This window comes from Cervus canadensis, chromosome 20, assembly GCF_019320065.1.
Source record: "Cervus canadensis isolate Bull #8, Minnesota chromosome 20, ASM1932006v1, whole genome shotgun sequence".
NCBI lineage: Eukaryota > Metazoa > Chordata > Mammalia > Artiodactyla > Cervidae > Cervus > Cervus canadensis.
This window is the reverse complement of record NC_057405.1, coordinates 41104228-41117582: the sequence shown is the minus strand read 5'-3', so window position 1 is coordinate 41117582 and position 13355 is coordinate 41104228. Positions and strand designations below refer to the sequence as shown.

The following is a 13355-nucleotide window of genomic DNA, read 5'->3' as shown; positions in this document are numbered from 1 at the left end:
TAATTCTTAACTCTCCACAGATCCTCTGTCTTCAACTAGGTCATTTAACTTTGGAACAGTTAACAAATTCTTTTGTCCTCACGATCTTATCTAGTCAATTCTTTCCTATTCACAGAGCATAATTCACCATAATTCACCATGCCCTAGTCCTCTCATCAGTTGTACAATCTCATATACTTTGTTTTTAGAAAGTAAGTACCTGTTTCCTCTTTAAAGCCAGTTTGTAGACCTGCCCTCTGCCACTCTATTTTTCTATCTCTAGCCTTGATCTTTCCCAACTGCCTTCAGTAGGTACAGGTAATCTCCATCTTATAAAACATTTTGATGTGTTGCTCTGCTCATATACCATTCTACTTCTCTAATCCTTATACTCCAAAACTGTAGAAATGAGTGGCTGTGTTTGTTATTTTTTTTATTCCATATTTTCTTTTGAAGTTCTGGATTATCTTGACAGATATGTATCTGTCAAGTAAATCTGACTGTAAATATCTGTATTTACTCAAGTACTGTGCTGCCTTGGTTTACCTGTTGTAAATAGGCTGCAACTTTTTTTCACCCTAAATTAGGCCACTGGGCTAGTGGAAGAAGGTTTGTTTTGAATCAGACAGATTTGGGTTCCATTTTTGGCTCATGTTAATTATTAGCTATGTTATTAATCTTAGAAAAATTAACCTCCCTTGCTCAGTTTCCCCATCTATTAAATATGGATAATGCCCGACATAAAGGAATCTTTTGTAAAGATTATACGTAACTGACACTATTATTGTTTAACACTAGTGATTTTCTTCCATAGAACTTTCTATGTTGATTTCAAAGGCACTGGACCTCTTTGTTCTCTTCCTGTGTCCCTGACCATTCTGTTTCTTCTAAGAGCTTTTCTTTTTCTTGCTGTCTTACACCTATGGATATTCCCCAAAGTCCCCAGTCTTTTATCCTGTTTTTTTCTGCCTTTTCCTTTTTATGTCTTGCCTCTCAAGGGATTTTGGCTTGTAGGATTGCTCTCAAAAGTGTATCTCCAGCTCTTAATATTTTTTAAAGTAAACTTCACTTGAATTCTAATTCCATGCCTTTGGGATCATCAGTTACATCTTGCCTTAAATTCTTTGTGTTTAACACCAAACTTTTGTTTATTCTCTAAAGTAGCTACCTTTTACCTTTATTTTCTGTAGTGGTATCAGACTTCTCTTTACTGACACAGGATAGTAATCATAGTTATCTTGGCTTCTTTATCTCCCCATATACCAAGTCCTGTGTATTTTCCAGAATAGCATTCACAAACCGTGCCCACTTTCTGTTTCCACTGTTGCCTTTCTCATCTAAGACCTTCATTGTTTCATTCTTGAATTATGTAGTGTTGTTATAAAAAAAAAAATTACTCATAAGTTGCATTGTTCTCTGAAATGGAAAAGATAAGTATATGTGTGAATAAGTATGCTGAGAAGTTCATGGTTCTTGCTAGAGCTCAGTACTAAGTGACACTGTGGAATCAGTAGGAGAGACTTGACCTTGGAATTGAACCGTGTCAGTTCCTCGTACATGATCTCCTTTTTCTACTTGAGACCACGCGTCTGCTAGGAGTACATGAAGGTGTCCCGAGTCGGTGTGTCGGGGGTTGGGGCAAAGGAGGAGAGAGCTGTTTATGCTGCGGGGCCTCCTCAGATGTGTTCTTAGTGGGCACAGAACTGGTCAGGCCTCCAGGGCGTGTGCAGGCTGAACTGGTAGAGGTTGGCAGTGATGTGTATAGTCACCTACCTATAGTTAAGAAACCGAGCTGCTGCCTCTTCCTGGATCAGTAGGTGGTATAGAAGTAGGAAAAGTGAATGAAAGGAAAGGAAGAGCTGAGGATATTTTTAGGGCCACAGTGAATGTGGAACTTTAAAGGAGAGGAATGAGTGTCTATAGAGGGTGAAGGAGCCTCTGCATTTCATTCTATCCTGCAAACCATTTGGTGTGCTCATTCTCTTAAAATGCTTTAGTCAGTATATTTCATTACTCAGGCCATTCCCAAGACTCTTACTGTGGACAGAATGTCCTGTCCATTCATTGGCCTTGCCTTATTTTTTAAAACCTTACGTATACAACTTAACTATTCAGGTCAGAACTTCTGTGTCATTTGGACTAGTCATTTCATTTGTAGAACTTACTTCACAACCATTTCTTCTCTGTTGTTGCTAGTGCTATGACATCCTCTCCTTTCTAGGTCCTAACCATTTTCCAGGAACTGATACATGTCACATAGTTTTATCAATATTTTTGTTTCATCCTGTGTGTCTCTGTTTTCTTTTCTCTTTCTCTTAGCTCCTTAGTACTTTTGAGCCCCACCATCCATTAATTATTATAATACTGGATTGTATCTGATCACATGTTGCTATTTGTTGTTGTTCTTATCTTGTCTTTTAGATTGTAAGCTCCTGGAGAGCAGGTATAGTCTCATCTTGTATTCTTAATGATGTCAATTATTTCTTAGATGCTCAGTAAATCTCTGTGGAATGGATGACTTGAAGCTTATGACATAAAAAAAAAATTATGTTTGTAGAGTGGCTGGTCTCAGGAGTGCAGTGAGCAGTGGTCTTAGCATCTATGGCTTCCCTTGCTATGTGAGAGAATCAACATGGAGTTATGCCATTTGACCAGAACCTGAGGTGTGATTTAGGAACCATTCTCATAGAGCAGATTCTGTACAATTATCACATAATTAGCAGGTAGTCAGTCAGTGAAGGATCATCGTAAGGGCAAGGAAATCAGCTCTGCTTACCATTTAAGGCTGAAGGCATTTAGGGAGGAAAATAAATGAAGGAGAGAGAAGGTGGGAAAACCACCATTTGTCTCAAGTGATTTACCCTATTACTATTATAGGGTAGAAATTCTTAAAACATCTAATGCATGGGCTAGCTTGCTCTGCTTTTGTTTTTCTTTCTGCTTTCTTGCTTTTCTCTTCCAAACTTGTTTTACTATGTGGAAACTTCCTAGTGCAGGAACTACATCTCTTCACCCTACATAGCTGTATAAAATTTTGAACACACAGTTACATTTTTTAAAATATTTTTTAAACTTATCATCTTTCTTGTTTGGTCTTTCAGCTTTTCACTAGTTCTGTGCAGATGAATCCCACAGATTACATCAATAATACAAAAGTAAGTTTTAATTCATGTTGCTCAGGACCCATAGCTGTAAGAATTTGAAAAAAAAAAATCCTAGTAAGTAGAGAGCAGTATCACTCCCAGTTACAAAAAGCATTTTATATTCTTACCTAATACATGTAATCAAGATAATAAAATTCTAAATGAAAAATTAGCTTTTGGTTATGGGGTGAATCATTGCCCAGTTCTTCTGTGCCTTGTGCTGTTAAATGTGAATGTGAAAGTAGCATTCAACATGCTGGAAGATAAACTGACTAAATTTGGCATACTTAGGTATATCACTGAAAGAAATTATTAAAATATGATTTCTTCCATGTTTTAATGTCTTCATTTTACATTCTTACCCATCTATAAATAACATCTCAGCATTTTTGTTGGAAATTTAAGGGTGTTCATACTGAAAATGAGCTCCTTCATTTTACTCGCATATAGGGAAAGCACCGGGATTTGTACTATTCGTAGGGAAGGCGAGTGGAGTCAGGGAAGTACGGGTTTGGGGCCTTTTTTTAAGGGAGTTTTTATTTTCTTAAAAATAGTAACTATAGTTGGGATTAGCATGAGTTTACAGATTCTTTAGAACTGGTTTTCAGTGAGTGATGAGGATAATAGCAAGTTATTAGAGCAGACATTTAGAAATCAGTCTGTTACTTTGTATGGCTTATTGTCTTGAGTAGGTGTATACTTCATTTATCTTGTATTTATACCAAATCATTTCATAATTCCTGTTTTTCATTGAATAAAAAGGAAATCAGTTCCCCTGAAATTTGTACAAATTCTTTAGTAGAATCAAAATTTAATTTTTATTTTTGTTTTAATAAAAAATGAACATATATCAAATAAATAAAAGGTATTAGAGTGAGGAGGTGGAATTTTTCTAACTGTTGCCATGTGTGAGGATAGCCTCACCACATTTTCAAAGTTATAGCTTGGGTAACTTGAAAGTTGAAGGTACTTGTGAATTTTTGAACTAGGAATTTGGTTATATATTCAGTATTTGGTTGGTTTATATCAGGGGTTGGCATACTTTTTCTCTGAAGACTAAATATTTTTGGCTCTGCAGGAAGCCAGGTATTCTCTTTCACAACTACTCAGCTCTGCAAAATCAACCATAGACAATACATAAAAGAATAAGTGTGGCTGTGCTTCTGTAAAACTTTTTAAGAAACAGGTAGAATGCTGAATTTGGCATGTGGACTATAGTTTGCCTAGGTTTATATTATAAGAATCTATGGACCACGATAACGATTGTGTTTTAATAAATACAATATTACTGAGCATTACACCTTAAGTTGAGTGAACATGGATCATGCATATATATTTAGTGAATGTGCTATACTGTTTGTTTATTGTTAGACATTAAAGCATTCTCTGTTCTTGGATCATCATCTTGTTCCCAAAAGCTTTCAGAAATAACAGTTAAATGGCAGCCTTGCATACTCTCTACAATACTGTTTGTTCAGTTGCTAAGTCATGTATGACTCTTTGCAACCCTATGGACTGTAGCCCACCACACTCTTGTGTCAGTGCGATTTTCCAGGCAAGAATACTGGAGAGGGTTGCCATTTCCTTCTCCAGGGAATCTTCCTGACCCAGGGATCGAACCGTATCTTCTGCATTGGCAGGTGGATTCTTTACCACTGACCCACTTGGGAAGTCCAAATTCTATAGTATTCTACAATACTGTCGAAAAATTAAAATTCAGAGTGACTTTTTATCATGTTTTAGAATTTCAATTAATTTTAAATAATTGACACATCAGCTCTCATTCCCTTGCCGGTGACAAGTATTGTACGATATGTATTAAAACACTCTTTCCTAATGAATCAGTATGCAGTATTGCAATCTCAGTATAGCAGTCTATGTGGCCACTAGGAGTAAGCAAAAATTTGCCTGGGAGATGGAACACATTTGCTTTCCTGGTTATCATATTAGAATAACGATAGTGGCATCCTTGAAAAATGCCTATTTAGGGCTTCCCAGGTGGTGCTAGTGGTCAAGAACCCACCTGCCAGTGCAGGAGACATAAGAAACCTGGGTTTGATCCCTGGGTCAGGAAGATTCCCTGGAGGAAGAAATGGCAACCAATTCCAGTATTCTCGCCTGGAGAATCCCATTGACAGAGGAACCTGGCGAGCTACAGTCCCACAGGGTTGCAAAGAGTCAGACACAACTGAAGCGACTTAGCATAGGAAGTAGAAACATAAAATATTACTGCATTAGTGCTTTCTTTATTGTGAATGCTAAATGAGAAGAATTTGGGGAGAAGTTTAAGTAGTTTTTATTATGTCATGAAGTCATTATTATCTGTGAATTCTGGAAATTTGTACTGCTTAATTTTATGTTGATATCAGGGAAATTATAGGAATTAGTATATTTGCTATACAATATATAATTTACAAGCATGCAGATATCTGGGACTTAACAGATATTCAGGAAAAATTGTGAACCTCAGCACCTCAGTTTGAACATCATTTAAAAGAGCACTGAAGAACTTAATGTTAAAGATTTAATTCCCTTACAGTCAGGTGTAAGGAGAGAAGATAGTGTCAAAAGAAGTAATTTAAATGACAGAAAAGAACTGAAAGAGCCACAGAAAGGAAATGAAGAAATAGCACCTCACATTTGAGGCTTCCAAGTATAGAGATAAATAGTTTTAAGGATGTCATCGTGTCATCCTGGACTACTGTAAATATGTTTACTTATGCCAAATATTCTGTTTGTGAGCGAAAAGAAATGTGTAATACATTTTAAGTCAAAACTGTTTAAAATTGTTTAAAGAATTAGCTCTTCATTAGCAATTTGAAACTAGCCATCTTTGATTCATTACCATCTTCTACTCTTGAGAGATTCTGTCTATTCTACTGTTGAAATGCCCTTCCTTTTTTGTACTTACTGGCATCCTAGTTCAGGTTCTTTGTTTCATCCACTTGGTGACAGCAATAGTTTACTTAGCCAATTTGATTGCATCTATTCAAATCTCTCTCTCTCTAGTTCACCTCTCCTGATGCTCCCCTTTCCCATGTATTTCAGAGAACATACCAGTATTCATATACTGTACCAATTTTAAATGTTTTGCTATTTTTCAGGAACATAAAAAATAGGAGACAAGGATTTTTATACTATTTTTTCTCTTTTAGTCTGAGAATAAAGGATTAGAAACCAAGAACAATGTAGTTCAGCCAGTTTCAGAAGAGGGAAGAAAACTTAAACCCAAAACAGGTAGGTATAAATGTAGTATTTGTTTTTTAAAATTAAGATTTCTGTGTAGAAACTAATGTGAGCAAGGGAAGGTTTTGCCATGCTTAATTATTGAACATGGATATGTATTAGTCTTGGTTGTATTCATAACATATCAAGGTTCCAGCATATAAAGGAAATTGGTGTGGTGATAGTTCTTAAAGTTTGTCATTTTCCCCCCTATTCAACTTCAGAAGAACTGAAAGAACTCTCATTTCTTTCTTTCTTTTTTTTTTTTTTTTTATTAGTTGGAGGCTAATTACTTCACAACATTTCAGTGGGTTTTGTCATACATTGATATGAATCAGCCATAGATTTACACGTTTCTTAATTATTGAATGCAAGACTACATTTTCTGACTTACATATTTTTAAATTTACTGACACAAAGTATCATGTTTGACTGTATATCAGGGTAATGATTGCACATATGCACATCTACTTCTGTTTTTTTCCACCTTCAGCTTGAACTCTGTATAAGCTGGTGGTAAAAGAGCATTTTTCTTATCTTTGTTATAGATAAGCAGCTTATCCAGTACACTGCTTTTCCACTTCTTGCATTCCTCGATGGGAACCCTGCTTCTTCTGTTGAACAGGGGAGTACCGCATCGTCAGAAGTTATGTCCTCTGTAGATAAACCCATAGAAGTTGATGAGCTTCTGGACAGCAGCTTGGACCCAGAACCAACCCAAAGTAAGCTTGTTCGCCTGGAGCCACTGACTGAAGCTGAAGCTAGTGAAGCCACACTGTTTTATTTATGTGAACTTGCTCCTGCACCTCTGGATAGTGACATGCCGCTTTTAGATAGCTAAATCCCCAAGAAGTGGACTCTGCGTGTATATATTCATCAAAATGATGAACTATTTATTTTAAAGTATCATTTGGTACTTTTTTTTGTAAATTTCTTTGTTTCATTTTATCTGATAACTGTGGAATCAAAAGCACCTTTTGCTTTTCTCACTAACCACACACTCTTGCAAAGCTTTCAGGTGTTACTCAGTTACGTAGGTACATAAAGATTTGATGTGTTAAAACACATTATTGGCATATCTTTAAGTTGGATTCAAATGGCCATTTTTCTCCAGTTATACTAAATTGGATTTCTTTTTTACATGTATGTTCATTAACCCCAGTTAAACTTTTCGTTTGTTTGTTTTACTTGTTTGATGCTGTCTTGTTTGCATTGAGTGTAAGTCACTATAACTAATGGTAGAACTCCTAAAGCTTTCTCTGTTCCAGTTGCTTTTATTGAGTATTTTTCACATGGCTTCTTTATAAAACTGGGAACATAAAGTGCCTGTATCTTGTAAAACTTCATTTGTCTCTCTTGGTTCAGAGAAGTTCATCCATGTTCAAAAGGAAGGCAACATATACTTGAGTGCTTGCTGTCTGATAACAGTTTCAGCTGCATATATTATAGAAAGAAGGGGATGGGATGCTGTCAACCCATCCAGCTCATGGGCCTAGTTTTAAGTAAAAGTTTTCTGGTTTGTTTTGTGTTTTTTTGAAGCATACTATTTAGTAAAATAAATATAATGAATGTTGCGTACTAGTGTCTGTTACGTGTCTTCTTTGGAGTGACATCCACATGTGACAGTCTTTCCTTTTCATATGAAGTAGGTAGATGTAAACTGTGAACTTTGTCTGTTGTCCATTATTCTAAACATGAATCATACCAAGCTCTTTGTGCCTCATCTCAGAGGATCGGTTGTATTGCAACAAGGAGGAAAATATAATAACTCCAAATTTAATGTGTTTTAAGTTCTTTGTTTAAAAATTATACTGGCTTACTGTCTATGTTTCTAATAAAGAATTTAGAAAAGTATGCTTCCAGTTGTCCAAATTAGGTACGAACATTATCACTGGATGCAAAGTGCCTTTAATTTTCACCTTGAGAGAAGATAAGAGAAATAGTTAAATCACTTTTTTCCCTTTGAAACATTTGCTCAGAAGGATTAGACTTAATGCAAGACCAGAGAACTATCACCTGGAGAATTCTACCTTCGAGCAGAGAACTGGAAGCAGTGAGCTAGTATCTGAATGTTTTTTTAAATAGGGCTGTTTGATGAGAAATTACAAAGATGGCTTTCCTTATTGGCTATAGACTCTTAGTATCTTGGAATTTCCCTTACTATGATATAAAAATTCAAATAAAGCCTAGCACAGAGGGGTAAGAAACCTTTCCTTAGCAGATCCTAAAATAACTTGGCTCTGACAGTGGGATCTTGGTGAACAAATTCAAGAACTCAAAACAGTGTTCTGCATAAAAGTGCCGAGTTAGAGAGGAGAGATAACTTCAGACTTTTTCTTTTTCCCTTCATCACGAGGATATGATTAAGTTTCTTCTTTAAGGATAACTCTAGAAGTATTTTAAAAATAGTTTTGAAAACCTTGTATCTCCTAGTACTTTTTAAGGTGACATTTAAACTTTTTTATCTTAAGTAGCCAGGAGGAATTTAGGATACTGTTAATGTTGCCATTTTTAAAAAGTTATGTGCTTTTAAATGTATATCTAAAAGTATCTAAATACCATAGAGACTTGGTGTTCATCATTATCCATTCCACTTCTCCAAAAAAGTTTATACTATTTTTATTATGCATGATAGTCATACATTTGACAGTAACTGTTGCACTGCTCTGCAACTAAATTTGAAATTACTTTCTGTAACCTTAAAATTCCAAGCATTAAAGTTTGTCTCCAATTATAAATACACAGTTGATCAAAACAGTATAAAGGTATGTGGCAGAGAGGATTAACTGATTGCTGAACCGTCTCCTATCATGCAGTTACATTATCTCCATCTTTGTAAACAGGGTAGCTATGTAACTGAATTCTAATAAATCAGGAAGAGCAGTGTTCAGAACTTACAGGTCTGATCTGTGAAAATTTCCCCCATGCAACCCTCCTCACGTTTTACTTATCTGCTAGCTTGATGCAGAGGAGTATGTGGCTTCTGAGTATACACACGAGGAGGAGGAAACTTGGCTTCCTGGATCAGCGCTTAGAGGAGAGCCACCCATCAATCCTGGATATTCCTTTAGACTTCAGGTGAGGGGGGAGCACACCTTTATTGTGTTCCGCCTCTGAATTTTGGGGGATTGATCTGTTAAAGAGATTTCACTGTTCACTAATATAGTTTAAATTTTGAACTGTTAACATAAAAACTAAAATTTTATCAGAAATACATTTTTGTGGGGTGAACAGATCTCAGGGATTTTTTTCCCAAAATGTTTTATTATCTGGGGATATGTTTATAATATCAATATATTAAGAACATCCATTTGTTTTTATCAAGTCCTAAGAAACTTTTAATACAAAAAAAGAGATGAAAATAGGAGTTTTGTTAGCCATGTTACCAAATATGAAGTCCTTCAGATTTCACTTAAGTATTTAAAAAATTTTATTAGCTGGCAATTTAATTAGATCATCCTTATTTCAGTGAAAGAAATGTAAATCATCTGAATTGCAAAGGATTTTATAAACAAGTGTCATTCTTTTACCAGTATTTAAAATTGTCTCTGCTTGGGTGTTTAGCAAGTTTATCTGAAGTGCCTTGGTATTAAGATTCAGGATGAATTAAGAGGAGTAATTGATTTGTTTCAAGTGTGAAAAGAGTAATTGTTAAAAGGGATGATACCTTGTCCTGAGACATCTTTTCAAGCACATCACTTTAGGAAAATGTACACGTGGAAATTGAAGACCTGGAAACTGCTTCCTTTCAAAATAACATAAACTTGTGTTTACTGCAAAAAGTCTCTGTGTGTTTTGTGGAAAACAGCACAGTATGATTTAGAGGTACGTACCCCTCATCTTCATACCACCTCCAAGTTTCTTTGCCTCAGTTGGGATACAAGTAAGCCCATAGGAGAGCTAGTGACTTAGAGATAAATGTTCTTGTAGGGTGTTTCACTATGTGCTTCCGGCTCCTCTGATAGCTCAGCTGGTAAAGAATCCCCCTGCAGTGCTGGGTTCGATCCCTGGGTTGGGAAGATCCCCTGGAGAAGGGAACGGCTAGCCACTCCAGTATTCTGGCCTGGAGAATTCCATGGACTGTATAGTCCATGGGGTCACAAAGAGTCAAACACGACTGAGTGACTTTCACTGTGTGCTTCATAGGGTCGGTATACTCAGTTCAGAAGCTGAAGTGTGAGAACAGAAGGTCCACAGGCTGGGAAGATGACCAGATGACACTCACGATAAACATACATAAAATGCTACATTTGAGAATTAGCACCTACATGAAATAACAAGCATAGGTAAAACTACTTTGAGAATCCGTTGAAGATTAGGTCATAGAGTAAATTTCAAGAAATGGGTTTCAGAGAAACTACAATACACATAAGCTAGACCTTGACAGTTTTAAGCAGTACTGGCTTGATACTTTGTAGTGTCCCTCAATTTGGGGTCACTTTTTGTTTCTTCCCATAATTAGATGGGATTATGAGTTTGGGGAAGATCATGTTAAGTGCCATTTTCAGTATATGGATAGGTGCATGCTATCAACCTGATTTTTCATTGATACTAACTCTGACTTAGTAGACTGAGCCCCAAACTTCTGGAATATCTACCACACAGTCTCAAAACCACCCCAAGCAGCCCAATTTTGGATTTGTCAGCCTCTGTAATTGGTGAGCCAATTCCACATAAATGCATATGTATTATAAATACACACACATTTCCATATGTACAAGCTAGATTTAGAAAAGTTAGAGGAACCAGAGATGAAATTGCCAACATCCACTGGATCACAGAAAAAGCAAGAGAATTCCAGGAAAAATCTGCTTCATTGACTCTGCTAAAGCCTTTGGCTGTGTGAATCACAACAAACTGGAAAATTCATAGGAGATGGGAATACCAGATCCATTTACCTGCCTCCTGAGAAACCTGTATGCAGGTCAAGAAGCAACAGTTAGAACTGGACGTGGAACAAGAAGACTGGTTCAAAATTGGAAAAAGGAATGTCAAGGCTGTATATTGCCACCCTGATTATTTAACTTCTATGCAGAGTACATCATGAGAAACGCTGGGCTGGATGAAACACAAACTGGAGTCAAAGATTGCTGGGAGAAATATCAATAACATCTGATATGCAGGTGACACCACCCTTATGGCAGAAAGCGAAGAGGCACTAAAGAGCCTCTTGATGAAGGTAAAAGCGAATGAAGCTGGCTTAAAACTCAACATTCAAAAAACTAAATCATGGCATCTGGTCCCATCACTTACTTCATGGCAAACAGATGGGGAAACAATGGAAACAGTGACAGACTTTATTTTCTTGGGCTCCAAAATCACTGCTGATAGCGACTGCAGCTAAGAAATTAAGATGCTCCTTGGAAGAAAAGTAATGACAAACCTAGACAGTGTATTAAAAAGCAGAGACATCACTTTGCTGTTAAATGCCCACATGTCAAAAAGCTATATAGTTTTTCCAGTAGTCATGTATGGATGTGAGAGCTGGACCATAAAGAAGGCTGAGCCCTGAAGAGAGTCCCTTGGACTGCAAGATCGAACCAGTCAATCCTAAAGGAAATCAACCCTGAATATTCATTGGAAAAGACCCTGATGCTGAGGAAGACTGAGGGTAGGAGAAGGGGATGACAGAGGACAAGATGGTTGGATGGCATCACTGATTCTACGGACGAGAGTTTGAACAAGTTCCAGGAGATGGGGAAGGACAGGGAAGCCTGGCATGCTATATAGTCCATGAGGTTGCAGAGTTAAGACATGACTGAGCGACTGAACAATTACTCCTGTCACAGGACAGAACTGAAAAGGGTGTAACACTGGCCAAATAGTGACATCTATTTAAGTCTTTCTTTTTTAAAATATTAAGCTGCATGAACTGTATTACTAGGAAATTAATCTCATTGGTAGCATCATTTGCAAGTGTCCTTTCCTATTTTGTAGTTTGTCTTTTGCTTATGGTTTCCTTTGCTGTGCAGAAACTTTAATTAGGTCACAACTGTTTACTTTTGTTATTTCCATTATTCTAGGAGACTGATCTTTTCCCCAGAACCACTTATTGAAGAGACTGTCTCTTCTCCAATGTGTATTCTTGCCTCCTTTGTAGTAGACTGTCCCTCAGGAGCATTTGGGTTTACTTTTGGTATTTCTAACCTGTTACATTGATGTGTTTTTAGGTCAGTACTGTATGGCTTTGATTACTGTTAGCTTTGTAGTAGTCTGAAATCAGGGAGCATGATGCCTCCAGCTTCATTTTTCTTTCTCAAGGCCATTTTGGCTATTTGGGGTCTGTTGTGTTTCCATACAAATTAAAAATATTTTGTTCCAGTTCTGTGAAAAATGCCATTGATAATTTCACAGGGATTGCGCTGAATCTGTAGACTGCCATGGGTAGTATAATAATTTTAACAATATTGATTTTATCTGTCTTAAAACATGGTATATCTTTACATCTATTTGTGTCTTCATTTCCTTCATCAGTGTCTTAAGGTTTCAGAGTACAGGTCTTTTGCCTCCTTAGGTAGTAGGTTTAGTCCTAGGTGTTTTATTCTTTCTGATATGAAGGTAAGTGGGGCTATTTCTTTCTCTTTCTGATACTTTGCTGCTATGGGATAGAGCATTTTTTTTTAATAAGGGTTTTTTTTTTTTTTTTAATGTCAGAAAAAAGTAGCATCAATTGGCATCTCAGGAAAAAAGGCCTGGAGGACACAGAAGTCTAGAATAGCTATCAAATGAATTAAAATTATTCTCCAAACTTAACTGGTCTAGTTCTTTAGGAGAATAATACTTAAATTACCTTTGAGATCCACTTCAGGGGTTATTTACAGAGAACCAAAAGGGTAAATACCACCTTAAAAACAATTCAGTTTTTTCAAAACAGAAAATGGTCACTAATGTCTCCCTCCAATGTCAGTTTTTTTAAAAATATACACAGGAAGAAAGTAGTTCAGAGTATTACACCACCTAAATTGGCTAAAATTATATCCTTTAGAATTTAAAAGAATATACCACACA

General features: G+C 36.5%; 1 protein-coding gene across 3 annotated transcripts in view; it reads left to right on the top strand.

The window, feature by feature from the left end:
• The window catches only part of HSF2 (heat shock transcription factor 2), a 39549-nt gene extending 29701 nt beyond the window's left edge, over nucleotides 1-9848 (top strand). Inside the window, exons 11-14 of one of the 3 annotated variants that reach the window (XM_043439356.1) lie at nucleotides 3081-3134; nucleotides 6278-6359; nucleotides 6896-7069; nucleotides 9306-9848. In XM_043439356.1, coding sequence (XP_043295291.1) covers nucleotides 3081-3134; nucleotides 6278-6359; nucleotides 6896-7069; nucleotides 9306-9310 — 315 coding nt within the window. In that variant the 3' untranslated portion in view covers nucleotides 9311-9848. Of the gene's footprint in view, nucleotides 1-3080; nucleotides 3135-6277; nucleotides 6360-6895; nucleotides 7926-9305 lie in introns of those variants that run through there. The other 2 variants (XM_043439354.1, XM_043439355.1) reach the window with 2 other exon arrangements.
• The last annotated feature ends 3507 nt before the right edge of the window (nucleotides 9849-13355 follow it).